We start from the raw sequence: 18,606 nt of genomic DNA, 5'->3' as shown, positions 1-18,606 counted from the left end.
ACTTTGGCAAGTTACCACTAGTACCTTAATCTAATTGCCACATAGTCTCTAAACTTGGTCTTGTCTTTTAATGTAGAGACATTTGCCAGTGTGTCTGCCCCATGAAGGAAGGTCTATCATGGTGAACAAGTAGCACAACAGCAGCACCCACACTGTGCAGCAGAATGAAGGTTAAAGCAACATTTGAGTATCATCCTGAATTTTTGTTCATCCAAGAACTTTCAAAGACTAATGGAACATTGGAAAGTTGAAACATTTTATGCTAGATAGAGGGTAATAAAACACTAACACTAACTGTGATTGTGAAAGACTGGTACTAATATATTTTTCCTTGACATAGGTGGTCTATGTAACAGCCTGCTTTCCATATGCAGTGCTACTTATATATCTAATTCGAGGATTGACACTACATGGAGCAACAAACGGTCTTATTTATATGTTCACTCCAAAGGTACAATCTTACAGTATTGTTGAAAATAAATTTATATAAGGTTGCATACAGAGATGACAATCTTATTAATTCTTAGACTCCAAGGTGAACAAAAATTCCATCGTACCATCTGGAAGAAGAGCAGAGGCTTTATCCCTGTTGTCCTGTTCAATGGGCCAAATTAGACATTCAACCATGACTTTACACTAGACTAGGCTGCAACGTATTGAGCTCACTGTTCAGCAAATGAGATTGACACATAATCGGGTATATGGGATTTGATTTCCTAGATCAGGGCATCGAAGAACCAATGAATAAGTGAATGATCTTATATCTATCATTGTGCAGTGAAGAAGAATTAATAATAGAATAGTTAATGAGCCTTCTGGGAAAAGTGAACATAGTATGATAGAACTTTCTAAAAAGATTAGAAATAATTTACTTAAACTGGAAAGCAGGCTCTTGAATCTAAATTAAGCAAGATACCAATGAATGAAGCATGAGTGATTATGGCAAGTGAGGGAACCACATTAAATGGAATGAGCAGAGCAAGCAAACAGTGGCTAACTTAATGCACAATTTACAAGTAGCATGTACCCCTTTAACATACAAAAACCTAAAACAATATAAATTGGTAGATTTTGTTTATTATTGTCATTTGTAATGGGGTACAGTGAAAAGCTTAATCAGATTAAATACATTGAGCTAGTTCAGGGTTAAAACAGTAATAAAATGCAGAATAAAGTGCAACAGCTACAGGGAAAGTGCAGGTCAGGTGGACAATAAGGTGCAAGAGCACATCCTGCTAAATTGTGAGGTTAAGAAACTATCTTATGGTTCTAGAGAAGCTAAAGATTGTATAAGATCAAAGGAAAAAGCTGATCACATAGCAAAAAATGTAACAAGTCTGAGGACTGAAAACATATCAGTAATTTGTATGAGAACAGAGACTTTGATAAGGAAAGGAAAAATAAAATAAAAGTATAAGTGAGCAGGAAGTATGAAGGGTTTAGGAAAAATGATCTGGATATCCGGAGCTGGTAGAGATTTTTTAAAATGTTTGTCTTCATGGTACAGAAAGCCTTTGAATATAGTTGGGAGGACAGATCCAGACTAAATTGCAAATTGAGAATAATTAGTATCAAAATGCTATAATTGGATAAATTAGTGGATATAAAGGCAATAATTCCCAGAACATGGCAACATAATTGTGAAGGAACTGACTATTTTGATGGTGGATACATGAGCTGCCATTTTCCAAAATTTTATTGAATTGCTCCAAAGATCAGAAGGTAGCAAATGTAATGCTGCTATTTGAGAAATGAGCAACAGAAAATGGGGAACTATGGGCCTGGCAGCAGTAAAGAACAAAATGGGGAAATTATTATTAAGGAAGTGCTAACAGTGGTGCAGTGGAAAATAAAGTTCAGATTGGATAGAATAAAATACATCTATGAAGGGAAAGAGTATTCAACGTATCTGTTAGAAATTTTGAAGTTCAAAGTTCTGATGTAAACAGCAGAATAATAAAAGTGAGCCAATTGATGATGTTTTTGGGCTTCCACTTCAATGAGATGCCATATGTGAGGATTTTGAACTTTGACTCCCCAGTTTTGGGTAATAAGCTGGCACGGACTGAAGGTTAGTTAGCAGACAGAAAACAGCAACGAATAAACAGTCAATGTTTATTGTCTGACCAATATCTAGAGATCTTGCCTAATGCATCCAGTTCATTCAGTATAACAACTGCTAATATTACAGAAAGTTAATTCCAAAGAGGCCTCCTTTTGATAAAACATTTAGAATTTGATCTTGTCATAATCAGAGAGAAGTACAAAACATCAGGTCAACAACCTTGATCCAGGTATTTTATTCCTTACTAAACAAATGATCAATATTATCAGCCAAAGCTAAATTTTTTAAAAATTAAATTGGAATAAATTCTGGTCTAATTTATTCTGCTATTAAAGATTTGTTATCTTCTGGTTTTAAACTAACTCTTAATTATTTTTATATATATGAAATGACTGCAGATGCTAGAAATCTGAAATAAAAACAGGAAATGCTGGAAACACCTAGTAGTTCAGGCAGCATCTGTGGAAAGGAAAGCAGAGTTACCGTTTCAAGCCAAAGACCCTTTTACAACATTTTAGAAAGGTGAAAGTGTCCCTAGTTGAAATATTAACATTTTTTACTTCCCTTTCCACAGGTGCTACCTAGTGTTTCAGTATTTTCTGTTTTCCTTACCTTGGGTATACTTATTAAAAAGAAAGCTACTTGAGATCAATTTAGACTTTATTCTGTCTATATTTTTTTCTTTGAACTATTAGCTTTCAAAGCAGGCTTTGGGATTCAGCCTAGTTTTTGATTAAAGTACTCTCATGTCATGATATTCTCTGCTCACTGAGCCTGACTGTACTTCATTCTCAGATTGAACAGCTGATGGACCCAAAGTCATGGATTGATGCAGCCACACAGATCTTCTACTCACTCGGCCTGGGATTTGGGAGCCTGATTGCGTTTGCCAGTTTCAATGAGAAAAGCAACAACTGTGAGAAACAAGCAGTAATCATTGCTTTAATTAACAGTCTGACATCCATATTTGCCAGCGTTGTCACTTTTGCCATATATGGTTTCAAAGCTACAAATAATTATGAAAGCTGTATTGAAAGGTAAGAGTGTTTTACAGGGAGAATCTGAATTCCTGCACTAGTTCTTTCTCTCCCAACCTTTCTTGAAGGTTATTTCTTTTTTTATCTATCATTTTCTTGTTTATGTCACATTCCTGAAGTACGTTATGCACATTTTACACATTTTTTTTTCTTACATACTTTCTCACTGTCTCTGCTTACTTGCTGAACAGGAGTGATGCTCAAAAGACACTTGTATCACCGTAAGTAATTGCATTACTTAACCTACGTTTCCGCCAGCCTAGATTAAATGGGCGATAGCTGTAAGGCTTGTTTGATTTGCCCTTTCATTCCTCCAACCCAATCCCTTGTTAAGCCACTAGAAAGATCTAGGTGTCAATTCGGAAAGATTCTTTTTTAGAAAAATGCCCAGGTCATTAAGTGAAAGCAATAAAACTTTTGCCTAAAATGTATAAAGTATCAACAACAATATCCATTAATAATTTCAATGCCTGCAAGTTCTTTAAATATATTAGAGAACTTGTCTAGCATCTCACATACCCTAATGTTGCATTCTGTCTCTTTGCAGTCATAACTGCAAAGATACAATGCATTGCAGCATTTTACACTGTTATGAAATGTCCTGGAGTGCAATGATGGACCACTGGCATCTAACACTCTTCCCTTTTTATTTCCTTATTGAGAAAGATTTGTCAATTCATGTGGCAATTTTCAAACCTCCAAAATGTTTTACAGTTAGTTAAATGCATATAGAAGTTTTGTCACTGCTCTGATATGAAAAATGCACCAGACATTTTTTAAAAATATATTTCACAGCAAGCTTTCACAAACAGCAAAGCAACAATGGCCAGGTCATCTGTTTTAATGGCATTGATTGAGGAACAGCAGTGAAAACCTTCCAGAGGCTTGCATTCTATAAAATCCAGGAAATTTTGGTCAGTGAATACATAAGTTAATGAGAAATACTGGCTTGAAAATCATGGTGACATGACCTCAGCAGCTGAGGCCACATCATCAGTGATTTTCAGGCCTTTGTTTCCAACTAACTCAGGCCTGAAATCATGGTAATGTGGCCTCAGTGAAGCTAATTTAACAAGGCCAGTGCCTCTCTCCATCCTTGCTTATCAGTTGAGAGGCTACACAGGTCCAGTATTGGGTTAAGAACATTTTTTTTTCAAATTTCTTTTTCCTCTATAGATTGAATACCAGAACCAGCTTCACCCTTTTGAAGAGCAGTGCATCCCATGTTACTTGATGTACTCTACTCCAATATTAGACTGGCTATTCTGAGCCATACAGGCAGGAGGTCCTGAAGTAGGAAGAAAAATCAAAACAGAAAGCTGCAGGTACTGAAAGTGTGGAATAAAAACAGAAAATGCTAAAAGTAACACTTACAAAATGCTGGAGGAACTCAGCAGGCCTGGCAGCATCTATGGAAAAGAGCAAACAGTTGACGTTTCAAGCCGAGATGCTTCATCAGGACTAGAAAGAAATGGGAAAGGAGTCAGGCTAAGGAGGTGGGGAGGGGAGGAAGAAATACAAGGTGATAGGTGAAACCGGGAGAGGGGGAAGGGGAGAAGTAAAGAGCTGGGAACTTGATTTGTGAAAGAGATAAAGGGTTGGAGAAGGAGGAATCTGATAGGAGGGGATAGAAGACCATGGAAGAAAGGGAAGGGGGAGGAGCTCCAGAGGGAGGTGATGAGCAAGTAAAGAGATAAGCTGAGAGAGGGAAACAGGAATGGGGAATGGTGAAGGGGAGGAGGCAATTACCAGAAGTTAGAGAAATCGATGTTCATGCCATCAATTTGGAGGCTACCCAGACAGAATAGAAGGTGTTGCTCCTCCAACCTGAGTGTGGCCTCATCGTGGCAGTAGAGGAGGCCATGGATTGGCATGTCAGGATGGGAATGGGAAGTAGAATTGAAAAGGATAGCCACCAGGAAATCCCGATTTTTTTTTTTTTTTTTTTTTTTGGCTCAACAAAGCGGTCTCCCAATCTATGTCGGGTCTCAACGATATACAGGAAGCCACACCAGGAGCACCAAATACAGTAGATGACCCCAACTGAAGTGTCACCTCATCTAAAGACTGTTTGGGGACCTGAATGGTAGCGAGGGCTGAAGTGTAGGGGCAGGTTTGGCAATTGTTCTGTTTGCAAAGATGAGTACCAGGTGGGAGATCAGTGGGGATGGACAAGTTTACTCTTGTTCTTCTCCATAGATGCTGATTGGCCTGCTGAGTTCCTCCATCATTTTGTGTGTGTTGCTTTGGATTTTCAGCATCTGTAGACTTTCTTGTGTTTGAAATGCTAAAATTACTCAGCAGGTCGGGCTGCATCTGTGGAAAGACAGACTGAGTTCATGTTTCAGTTCAAAGACCCGATGAAGGGTCTTGGACATGAAGTATTAACTTTGTGGCTCTTTCCACAGATACTGCCTGACATTTTGACTGTTTCCAGTGTTCTAATCCTCATGTGGAGAATTTCTGTATGATACTCCACCCTGCTAATAATAACATTCTCTAACTTAATTAAATGTCCGTAGACACTTCGCAAGAATGTGTTCATTAAAAGTGAGTAAAGCAAGGTGAAAGGATTTAAGGACAACGTGCTTGTGCTTCAACCTTGACAGCTGAAGGCTGCCACTGTTAGAGCAATTAAATTCGGAGATGATCGAGCGTCAATATTTAAAGATATCTTGGCAAATTGTAGGCATGCAGCAGTTTACATCAATAGAGATAACCATAGATTAACCATAGATTTTATTCCATAAGAGAGACTGCCCCAATTTTAAACAGCCCCTCAAAAATTATAGTGACAGGATGATAAAATTTGCAGAGTTCTTTGTTCCTTGTGAAACCTGTGGAAATGGGGATGCCTTGCTCAGTTAGCCACCCAGAGCTCTGGCCTTTCACATTTATAAAAGATTTTCAGTTCCATCCAATTCATACAGCATCAGAACTTATTACCTGTTCACATGTTTCAATTCTTTTATAACTAGTAGGTCACAAATATTGCATCAGGAGAAAGCCCACCAAACCCTTCTCAGAGCAACAATGGATGGCCAGTAAATACCATTTTCTCCATGTGAACCATGTATAAAGTCCAAAGATGAAAAAGGTCACTATTATGAACAGTCCTTCAGCCTGTTTATTTTCAGAACATTATTTTTGTTGTTTAACAGCAATAAACGAGTTGACTGCCTTAAGAACAATTGTTTTTAACAGCTATGCTCGATAAACTATAAAATAATTGCAATGAATTAGAATACTGTCATTTTAATTCTGTGGAACCAAGTGACCTTGAATCGAAACTAGAGGTTATATAATGACATAAGATTAACTTTCACTGCATTGAGAGTGCCTAACATAAATTGCAATGGAGAATATAAAGGGATGGGATTAACTGTTGCATTTAGAAAGAGCTGGCACAGTCACTTGCATGTAATAGTATCCTCTGCTACATTATTGTGATTCTGTTCAGCAGAGTTTGCTGCAGAAGATCCCTATTGGTTCGCTAGCATTCCAAAGGGGAGGGAATTGGCACCATCAGTTCCAGTCTGGCCAATGTCAGTCTTCTTATCTTCTGAACATAGTCAGTGCTGTGTTGTTTAAATACATGATGCATTTGACATAAAGGGCAAAGTGACACAAAAAAGGAAAAATTCCAAATCATGAAGGCTTTGACCAAGCCTGTTATGAATATTTTACACCACCCCAGCTTATTTGTAACTAAAAACATTTTGCCGCCTTTCTTTCCTTAGGATGTTCTTTAACCAAGATGTTACTTATCTAACTTGATATTCCTTTACAAGGTCTAGTGTCTATTTCTGTTTGACAGCACTCCAGTGAAGTGGCTTGACACATTTTGTGAATTTTAAAAGTGCTACATAACACTCCACATTTGATTTGCAGGACAGAGGGATAGATCTGGACTAACAAAAGGCAGCTCCAGATTGATCTTCCCCTAGCCACGACTGCCCAACTTATGGACAAGTGGTATATTTACTTTATGAGTACATCTGTACACCAGTTCATTAATGCAACTATCAAATTAGCCAATTATGTAGCCAGCAACTCGTTAAATAAAAGCATGCAGACATGGTCAAAAGCTCAATTGTTATTCAGACTAAACACAAAATTGGGGAATAAATATGATCAAAGTGACTTTGACCGTGGAATAATTGTTGGTACCAGACAGGGTAGCTTGAGTTTCTCAGAAACTGCTGATCTCCTGGGATTTTCATACACAACGGTCTCTAGAACTTACAGAGAACACTGCAAGAAACAAACAAAAATAAAAGAAACATCCAGTTAGTGACAGTTCTGAGGGCAAAAAATGCCTTGTTAATGAAAAAGGTCAGAGGAAAAGGCTATAATGATTCAAGCTGACAGGAAGGCGACAGTAACTCAAATAATCACGTTACAACAGTTGTGAGCAGAACATCTCTGAAGTCATAACACTGAACCTTGAAGTGGATGGGCTGCAGCAGCTGAAGATCATGATCATACACTGAGAGGCCAATTTATTGGGGCCAGGAATACCTAATAAGGTGGCCACTGAGAGTATGAACAAGCATTTGGAAGACCATCAGGATGGATGTGCCAACTGCTACAGAATTCCAGACATCTTCTGCTGTGGGAAAATAGGATATTTCTAGGTACCTTCCCTTCCCACCGCCCCCCCCCCCAGCCCTCTCAACCCCAATCCGTAACATCTGTCCTGAGCAGAGCCAAGAGCACTGTTTCGACTTATCCCCTTCAATGAGTCTGCAAGGCTGGCTTCCCACAACTGCGCATTCTTCCATCACACTGGTTTCCATGATCCCCTCCCGCACACCATTTTAATTCGTTTCTCATTTACAAACTGCTCAGGTTACGAACGTTTCTCAGGAGAAGAACACCGTCCTAACCTGTGGAAATCACATATGGGTAAAAAAAAAAAAAATTAAATGATTAGGTTTTAGAAGTTGCTTGAAAACAGATTCAACATAACCTTAAAAAAGGAAGGGGATAAATACGTGAGGAGTTGGAATGCAAGGACTCGGAAGAGGTATCTCCAAACTCAAGGGCGAAGTCACCTTGGATTTGTAGTGTCCCAAAATTATATGGAGTAAATTTAAATAAGAAAATATAGGAGCAAGAATTAGGCCATTTAGGCCATCGAGTTACTCTGCCATTCCATCAAGGCTGACTTATTATCCTTTTCAACTGTAATCGCCTGCCTTTTCCTCGTAACCCTTGACACCTTAACTAATTAAAAACCTATTAAGCTCCACTTTAAATATACCTTATCACTTAGCCTCCACAACCATGTGTAGCAATGAATTCCGCAGATCTGCCATCCACTGGAATAAAAATTTCCTCCTTATCTCTGTTCTAAAAGGACATCCTTCCATTCTGAGGCTGTGCACTCTGGTCCCATATTCCCACACTATGAGAAATATTACCTCCACGTCCACTCTTTCTAGGTTTTTCAATATTTGATAGGTTTCAATGAGATTCCCCCTTCATTCTTTTTAAACTCCAGTCCAGAGACGTTGAATGTTCCTCATACATTAACCCTGTCTTTCCAGGATCAAATGTCCTCTATAAGCTCTCCATTGTTAGCACGTCCTTTCCTAGGTAAGGTTCCCAAAACTGCTGAAGGTTAAGGGTGAAAGGTGAAATGCTTAAGGGGAATATAAGGGGGAACTTCTTCACTTTGAGGGCGCTGAGCGTGTGGAACGAGCTTTCAGCAAAAGTGCTGGATGCATGTTTGATTTCAACACTTAAGAGAAATTTGGATCGATACATGAATGAAAGGGGTTTGAAGGGCCTGGTTCAGGTACAGGCCACGGGGACTAGCAGATTAATAGTTCAGCATGGACTAGATAGGTCAAAGGGCCTGTTTCTGAGCATAGTGTTCTACAGCTCTACAGATGAAGGAGAACCATGGTGTTCCCGTACAATATTAGTTGTGAATGGCTGTCAAAGATTTTGCTCTCCAACTGGTATCCTGGTGATTAAAGTGAAATGAACTAAAGCAAATTAGCTTTTTTTTTCCTGCCTTAAACTGTGCAAACCTAAAGGAAAAAAACCATAAATATTGAAGCCCATAACAGAATTGGCTAATTAGTCCCCCTCTCCCAAATATTTTATGCCTTTGTTCAAATATTATGTGGCCTAGTGCCAAACAGCAGAATACTGAGGGAGAAAGGAAAAACATGATAGTGTTCATGTTTAATAAGGAGGCCTGAGAGAAATAGATACTAACACAGACCAGCTCAGCTGACTTTGCAGTGTACAGTATACACCACTGTAATTGGTCAATCTTTATTCATCAATATTTTTAAAGTTTAAAAAAAAATTAAAGACTTGTATGTGTATACCCCCTTTCAGTTCAATTTATGGATACTCCAGAGTGCTTATGAAGTGAGTTACTGTAGCAATAGGAAACATGATAGTAAATATGCACATGCCACAAGGTAAATTCACTGGACTAAGTTCAGCATTGAAAGGTTTATCCTAAGAGCTGATATTGAGCAAAACTGGTTCAGATTTTCAATGAATATTTTGAAGCATCCAGGATTCTGGGAGGGACTGACATGTTGGATGGTAAAACGTTGCTTCTTGTGGCTAAAGAGTCAAAAGTGGGTGGTATAATCTCAGACTAACAGTTTGGCCGTTTATGACCAAGATAAGAAGAAATTTCTTTTATTATATTGTGAATATTTTGAGCCTACTGTCTTACCAGCCATAAATGTCTATAACTGAGTATATTCAATGCTAAGATCCATAGGATTCTTTGGACACCAAAGGAATTAAGGAGTATGATAATTGGGTGAGAAAATGGATTTGAAGTATCCAGTTAGCCTTCATCTTATTGAATGTTGAAACAGGCTCCCTGGGCAAATGACTTATTTCTGCTTCTATTTCTTACATTTTCCCACAGAAGCATGTAATATTGATCAGATAAAGGCCTGAAAGTGTAGTAGTTAATATACTGGACCTGCAACTGGAGTTTTGGATGTTGATCCAGAGACCTGTGTACAAATCCCACCATGGCAACTGGGAATGTAAATTCAAGTAATTAAATAAAAATGGATTTTTTTTTAAAATAAGAAGTTAGTTGTAGTCATGGTAAACATGAAATGAGTGTATTGGTGAAAAAATCCTGTTGGGTTACTTTATGGACCTCAGGAAAGCAAATCTGCATTTCCAATCTGAGCTAACCCATATGTGACTATTAACTCACCAATTTGCCTTTTAATTTCCTCTTCGGTTTAGATACATTTCATGATGCTCAGTGATGCCTGTATCCTGTGAAGAAATAAAATTCACATGTCTTTAATGGAAGGCAGCAGGGTTGATATCAAAGCCTTGAAGAGTACACGTAAAGGTGATTCTTGGAGATCAGCGGGTGGGTGGTGCACGATTTGGACTTGAACTAGGAGTCTAGAGCTACATACACAAAATGCTGGAGGGTCTCAGCAGATCGGGCAGCATCTATGGATGAAAATGAACAATTGACGTTTCAGGACGATGTCCCTTCAACAGGGCTTCATCAGCTCCTAATGAAGGGTCCTGCCTGAAATGTTGACTGGTAGTTTTCTTCCATGGGTGATGCCAGACCTGCTGAGTTCCTCTAGTGTTTTATGTGTGTTGATCCAGATTTCCAGCATCTACTGTTTCCTTTGAGTCTGGAGCTAAGACTCATCAGAAGGCACGGTTAGATGGATGTTGCCACTTCAGAATGGAGTTTGGGGTGGTGGGGTGTGGAAAGGTCCTTAGGAAAACAAAAATGCAAACCAGCATCACTGTGAAAAGAGGTGTTTTCCAGAGCGCCAAACAATGGCTGCTCCTGTGAATAATGTGACCACCTTGTATCCACCTGAGAGTGTAGACAAACCATTTGTTTAGCATCTCATGCTGGCATTTCCAGCAATGTAGGACATTCTCAACCCATGTAACCTGGAGGGGAACTCAAGTTCACCCAAAGGCAAGACTACTGGCCACTGAGCTGCAGACAGCCTACAAAGAGTGTAGGGAGGAGGCTAAAAGATCAGTTGTACAGTTGTGCATAGTCATGATAAAATCAGTTACAGCTTTGTTATCAAGAGGTCGTTTTGAGATTTATCTATTCAAGGACAGTCATAAAAGGCATTAGCTCTGCCTTGGCTTTGACATTGCATTCCTGTTGAGTAATTGTGGCTGGTTATTGTTTTACTCCAGTAATTTTGAAAAGATCACTTGGATGCTCAACTTTTGAACCTTAAGTATTGTTGTTCTAATTGCAGGACAATTCTTTTACTAACTAATACTTTTGAGCTGGAGGAGACGGCAATAACGCCAGACACGCTCAGCAAATGGATAACACACCTGAATTCAACAGCACCGGACACATTTGCCAGCATTTCCTCACAAATTGAAGTCTGTGACCTGCAGTCTAATTTAGATACGGTAAGGACTAAAGAATAGGAGCCAGATTAGACCACTCCTCCCTCTGAGCCTGCTCCACCATGGGATCATAGCTCAGTGCCATGCTGTTGCCATAACCGTATACTTTTTAAAGCTAGTGAAATCGCAGTTCATAGCAGCCAATTACCCTACCAACACATCTTTGAATTGTGGAAGAAACTGGAGCAACTAGAGAACACCCACAAAGTCACCGAGAGAATGTGCAAACTCCACACAAACACAAAAGGTCTGGGTCAAACCCAGGCTTCTGGAGCTGTGAGACTGCATTGCTATTCCACTGTTCTATCCTCCTGGGACATGTGTACATGTTCTAATCTATCATGAAAATAGCCTCTGTAGATGTGTAGTTTGGGATAAGAATCAGGTAAGACAGTAAACAAAACTGCACAATTTTAAATGTACCTGTATAGGGAGACCTTGGGCTATTGGTACAGGGAAGTTTAATGACAGGAAGACAAGTTTATGCAGCTATTGTAAAGTTACATATACACAGTCATGTTGTTGTTAAGTGCCATCGAGTCGTATTTCAGCAACTCATGCTGACTCTGTGGATGGTTGCCCTAAACGAGTTTTAGTCCTCGCAAAATGTGGCTCATTGTAGCTAACATTGCGTTCATAGCTGTCCTTATTGTGTCCATATCCTGGATGGCGGCCTTCCTCTCTTCCGCTCTCCTTCCACCTTGCCGAGCATGATATCCTTTTCCATGGAGCTGCTTCTTTGCATCATGCCCAAAATATGATAGGCGGAGTCTTGTCATTTGAGCCTCCAGAGAGAGACTTAGTTTGATCTCATTAAGGACCAATTAGTTTGTTCTGAGAGAGGTCCACGAGTGGAACCTTCGTATGTAGAGATAGATGCTTGTTCCCAAGTATCTTATCTAAGTCCTTCAGAATTGCTCTGCCAAGGGCAATTCTGAGTTGGATTTATTGACAGCTTACCGCGTCAATGTTATTCATTGATCCAAGTCATTTGTTGCTGTCAACCACTTCAATTTCCTCTCCATCGATATTGAACTTGGTTGTGCTGCCAGTAATCATAATCTTAGTCTTCTTCAGGTTAATGTGCAGACCCATCTTGAGGCTATGTTCCATGATGTTGGTTAGCAGTTCCTTCAGGTCTTCTTTGTTTTCAGCCAGCTATAGGATATAAAAAAAAGTGCTTGCTTTGACTGGGCACCAGACTTTTTAAAAAAAAAAACAACAACTTATCAGGGCTATAGAGATGGTGTAAAGAAAGTTTACTACAATGGTATCACAAATTCAGGATTTCATTTACGCAGAGAGATTGGAGAAGCTGATGCTCTCCATAGAGCAGAGAAGGGGAAGAGATGTTCAAAATTAAGAAGAGTTTTGGTCGAAGTTGCTTTCATTAGCCGAAGATTAGTAAATGGTGGTTACAGTTTTAATTGCTAATAAAAAATGGTGAAGTCGAGATACTTTTCTAAGGTATAGCCTGGAATGAACTGCCTGAATTAATAAGGACAACTAAATAAAAACACGGGGAATAAGGAATGAGACAATTGCTCTTTCAAAAATGAAACATGCACTGATGGCAGTTTCCTGGATTATGCAATTCTGGAATGAGGGTAATCATTATGGGCTGGGGTTCCATGTTTTTTTGAATCATAGTTATACAGTACTGGAACAGACTCCTCAGCCCCGCTCATCCATGCCAGCTAAGTTGTCGACTTGAGTTTGTCCCATTTCCCCTCATTTCACCCATATCCTGCTGGAAGGTTTTGTATCCTTCAGCGGTGAAGGCATCCAAGCAGCCACATTTGACACCATTCAATGTAGCACCAGTTGAGTTGGGTAGGAATTTACTAAAACTCTCCTATATTAGGAAAACTGTAGGAAGAACTCCAACATGCTTTCCTATTTGGCCACTAACTCTATACACATCTATCTGTTTCTTGAGAAAATTATGTTTTGAGTTGGTAAACCCTTGAAGGTTTGTAGCTAACCCGAAATACTAAGAAAGTGTCCTGACAAAGGGTCTCGGCCTGAAACGTCGACTATACCTCTTCCTAGAGATGCTGTCTGGCCTGCTGCGTTCACCAGCAACTTTGATGTGTGTTCCATCAAGAAATATTGTGTTTTAAGCAGTCAGGCAACAGTGGCATTCAAAGGCTAATCTGCAATATTCCACATGCTCAATTTTTATAATAGAGGTTTTTCTTAATAGAATGATGTTTTTTCCTCCAAGTTATTGCATTATTTATTTAAATATTACCCACTGGCTGACCACCAAAATAACTTTAAATCTTCCAAACAACAAATAATAACTTTCTCCCCGTACCGTTGTAGCTTTCTTAGTTGAGATGTAAGACTATAGTTACAGACTGAAGTCCAGCACTCTCAAGTGCAATGTAAATTTCTATCATATTAGGGGCACACCTCACCAAAGGACCCTTTACAATAATGTCATTATGTAATCTTTCCTTATTGCACAAGTCAAACTAAAATAGCCTTCTCCCTAGTTTATTCTTCAATATATTAATCTAGAAACTTATGTCATATACTTTCCATGAGCCATGGTAGTGGAACAGTTAGTGCAACACTATTCCTCTGTAAGGAAGTTTGTATGTTCTTCCCATGTGCATGCAGACTTCCTCCGGGTGCTCAACTTCCTCCCAAAGTCCAAAGCTGTGCCAGTTAATAAGCTAAATTGGTCATGGTAAATTGCCCTATGTTTCGGCTAGAACTAAACGGATGGGTCGCAGAGTGATGCAGCTTGGTGGGCTGGAAGAGCCTGTTCCCTGCTCTCTCTCTAAATAAAGAAGTAAATGAGTTTGTCCTCCATCTTATCACTTCCATCTACAGTGTATATGTGGATTAAAGTCTACTGCATTACCATTGTTACATTGTTCTAATTTCTTGACTTCTGCCCAATTTTGCAACTAACTTCGGTGTCCAATACATCCCCACGTGTTTCCTGCTCTTTCCTGTTTGCTGACTCAATTCATTTCTCGTTATTGTGCTAGTTTCATCTCTTTAATTTAATTATACCTATTTTCTGTTGCTTTTCCTTCCTAGAAGTTAAATATCCCTGAATATTCAGTCCTTTTCTTTGAATGACCCACTGCCACATTTCTGCAATGGCAATATACTACCAGTCATGTCATTAATTGTTACCTTGTTAAAAAAAGCTATAAGCATTTATTAATTTTGCCATTCTAACCATTTTCCACACGATCTCCCGTTTACTACTTACCTTTTTTCTAATTATTTCACTTACAACTTCTGCACCTTCCACTTCCTTTTGTTTCCCCTCCTTTGAGGTCCTCATCCTCCAGCCAAGGTAGTTTAAATCTCCACAGTTGCACATGCAACCCAACCCTGTGAGGAATATTCCTTCCAGTCCTACGCATCCAATTTGCATGTTTCACCTGCCCCAGAAACAGCCCCAGTGCATCAGATATCTGAAGCCCTTCCTCCCTCATGCACCATTCCTCCAGCCATGTATTCAGTTGTACTGTCCTCCTATTCCTGTACTTACTAGCAAGCAGCACTGGGAGTAATCCTGAGATAAACAGAGCATAGAGTAGTACAGGCCTTTCATCCCGTGATGTTGTGTTGTTTAACCTACTCCAAGATCAGTAACCCTTCCCGCCCACGTAACCCTCCATTTTTCTTTCATCCTTGTGCTTATCAAAGGGTCTTAAATGTCTCTTAATGTATCCACCATTACCATTACCCCTGACAGGGCACTTCATTCATTTATCCATCTCTGTGTAATATAAAACAAACTACCTCTGACATCAGCTATACTTTCCTCCAACCTCCTTAAAATTATGCTCTCTCGTATTAGCCCTTGCTGCCCTGGGAAGAAGGCGCTGGCTGATCATTCTATCGATGCTTCTTATCATCTTATACACCTCTATCAAGTCACCTCTCATTCTCCTCCTCTCCACAGAGAAAAAGTCCAAGCTCTGTTACCTTCTCTAAAGCTTCTGTAACCTTCCTATAATGACAGACATGAGAAATTCTGAAGGTGCTGGAGATCCAAAGTAACACACACAAAATGCTAGGGGAACTCAGTAGGCTGGGGGAACTCAGTAGGCCAAGCTTCATCTATGCAAATAAATAAATATTTGACGTTTCGGGCAGAGACCCTTATTTAGGACCTGATAAAGGGTCGTGATCCAAAACACTGGCTGTTCATTCCTTTCCATAGATGCTGCCTGACCTGCTGGATTCCTCCAGCATTTTGCGTTTGTTGCTTCCTATATTGAGGCAACCAGAACTGAATGCAGTATTCCAAGTAAACTATCATTATTATCACTGAAGTTCTTCTTAAAATCTGACTTGGCTCTTTAAAGAACCTCATTCCTTTTTCTACCTTCGTCTTTGGTACCAATGTAACCTGCAACTTCTAGTCCTGCTACAGAGTTTTAACCCAAAACATCAACAGCTCTTTTGCCCCCACAGATGATGCTCAGCCCATTGAGTTCCTTCAACAAATTGGTTGTTGCTTTAGGTTCCAGCATATGCAGTCTCTTTTGTCTGCAACTTCTAGCTCTTCACCATCCCCTTTCAAGATGTTTTGCAACTCCCCAATTTGTTACACCCATTAGAATACTTAGGTAGGTCTCATTTCCATTTTCCCTAAGATAAACAGCAAACTTGTGGGCAAAAAAAAAAAAAAAAAAATTAGAAAGGGAGCAATTTCTGGTACAGGCATAATAAGCAAGATAGCCTGTTACTTTAACCTATCGTTCTGCAATTCCTTGATTCTTTCCGGCGCTCTGTGTTCTAATGGAATTTTATCCTTTCATTTACTAGGCTGCTGAAGGTACTGGGCTTATATTTATAGTCTTCACTGAAGCCATTGTGAACATGCCAGGACCATCACAGATCTGGTCGATATTGTTCTTTTTGATGGTCTTGATGCTGGGAATTGGCAGCATGTTGGGAAACATGGCAGGAGTCATCACACCACTCAGCGACATGAAGATCATTTCAAAGTACCTTCCAAGGGAGGTCATGATAGGTAAGCCTTGATCTGATCACACTCTTTATTTTTATATGGTGCCACAACCCTTTATTAGCCCCAAAAAGAGCAAGGAGTCTTTGATTTATATCTAATGCAAAGATGTCATCTCCAACAGTTGAGCACTCCCTCAGTATTTCAGAAGAATGCTTGTCTAGCTTTATGTGTTTAAGTCTCTTGACTGGGGTTTGATGAATAATAGACACTGCTTTTTGCATTATGTTCAAGGTAAGCCAGAGTGTTACAATGAAGGAGTGCTCTAGGTTGTCGACTGTAAATTAACCTTCACAATACTAGTTGTTCAATCTACGAAGCTTGAATTGTAGCAAAAGTTCCTTATGTTGGTGAAATATGTTCAGCAAGATCTTGCCAACCTTCTATGCCTGCTACAATCTGTGTAGGAATATTTACATAGAACAGTTCAACACAGTACAGAGCCTTCGGCTCACAATGTTGTGCCAACCACTTAACCTATTCCAAGATCAATGTAACCCTTCACTCCCGCATAGCCCTCCATTTTTCTTTCATCCATGTACTATCTAAGAATCTCGTAAATGTCCCTAATGTACCTGCCTCTACCATCACTCCAGCAGCACATTCCATGCACCTACCAATCTCTGTGTAAAAAGTCTATCTCTAACATCTGCACTCTGCTTTCCTTCAATCACCTTAAAGTAATTCCCCCTCTTATTAGCCACTTCCACCCTGGGAAACGCTCTCTGGCTGTCCACCGTGTGTCTCATTCAACTTGCCTCTCATCCACCTCCTTTCCAAAGAGAAAATCCCTAGCTGTCTCAACCTATCGTCATAAAACATGCTTTCTAATCCGAGCAGTGTCCTGGTAAGTCTCTGCACCATCTCGAAAGGTCCACATCCTTCTTTTAATGAGGTGATCTAAACTGAGCACAATACTCCAAGTGTGATCTAACCAGTTTTATAGAGCTGAAACATTACTTGTCGGTCTGTTAACTCAATCTCCTGACTAATGAAAGCCAACACACCATATGCCGCCTTAACCACCCTATCAACTTGCACTCCAACTTTAGGGGATCTATGTAATAGGAATCCCAAGATCTCAATGCTCGTTCACCCTGGAAAATCCTGCTATTAACCCTGTAAGTTGTAGTGGTTCCTCTCACAAGCTGAAATAAAGCCAACAAAAAATATCTGGCAGGAATTTCAAAGAGCTTTATAGCCAATTGGATATTTTAGAAACATTGTCATGAGAAATGGAGGAAATATTATAACGATTTTGTGTGTGGTAAACTCCCACTCACAGTGATGGTGATTCTCTAATTTGTTGTGGAACCCAATAACAATTTTAAACCTATCTGTTTGACCAAGCTTTCAGCTGAAAGCCCTAATGTTTCCTCATGTAGCTCAGCATAAGCTATTTATCTGATAATTTTCATGTGAAGTATCAAGGCACTTCTCACAATACAAGTGTGATAGACGTGAAAGAAGCTCTTAACTATGGAAAGGTTGGCAAGCTTTTTAACTGAATTTATTTTATAATTCAGATCATTAACAGTGAAAAAAAATTAACAGTGAAAGAGGGTGTTAAATAGAGTTTCACAATAACTGAAACTGGTGGTTTACATACTGTGGATAAAAGCCATGATATATCAGGCTGGGGTTAACGTGTTTTATGTTATGCTTTTGATTATCATGCACTAAGTCCTGCCTTTCTTTAATTTTGTAGGTATCACGTGCCTTATAGCTTGTCTTATAGGGATCATTTTCACCACTGAAGCAGGCAACTATTGGTTTGTTATATTTAATGACTATGCAGCAACGCTGGCACTTTTAATAATCGTTCTGATTGAAGTCATTGGAATCTGTTACATCCACGGAATAAGAAGGTGAGTACATTAATCTTTTTTCCAATCAATGGCACATCTTCAGAATGAGATCCATGTAGAGATGAAATGTTGAAACATAGAAATCTACAGCATATTACAGGCCCTTCGGCCCACAATGTTGTGCTGGCCATGTAACCTACTCTAGAAACTGCCTGGAATTCCCCTACTGTTTTTGTTTAAGGCTACACGATTGACATTTTCATTCGCATTTTG

The 18,606-nt window shown here is 39.4% G+C and overlaps 1 protein-coding gene across 1 annotated transcript in view; it reads left to right on the top strand.

Moving 5' to 3' along the window:
* Window positions 1–18,606, top strand: part of LOC140212467 (sodium- and chloride-dependent transporter XTRP3-like) — a 53,572-nt gene that overhangs the window by 14,282 nt on the left and 20,684 nt on the right. The window contains exons 5-9 of the mRNA XM_072283306.1: window positions 341–451; window positions 2,861–3,102; window positions 11,358–11,520; window positions 16,324–16,531; window positions 18,234–18,393. Coding sequence (XP_072139407.1) covers window positions 341–451; window positions 2,861–3,102; window positions 11,358–11,520; window positions 16,324–16,531; window positions 18,234–18,393 — 884 coding nt within the window. The remainder of the gene's footprint in view (window positions 1–340; window positions 452–2,860; window positions 3,103–11,357; window positions 11,521–16,323; window positions 16,532–18,233; window positions 18,394–18,606) is intronic.

Source organism: Mobula birostris, chromosome 19 (genome assembly GCF_030028105.1).
Source record: "Mobula birostris isolate sMobBir1 chromosome 19, sMobBir1.hap1, whole genome shotgun sequence".
NCBI lineage: Eukaryota > Metazoa > Chordata > Chondrichthyes > Myliobatiformes > Myliobatidae > Mobula > Mobula birostris.
The sequence above is the reverse complement of the archived record's forward strand: the minus strand, read 5'-3'. Positions and strand labels throughout refer to the sequence as shown.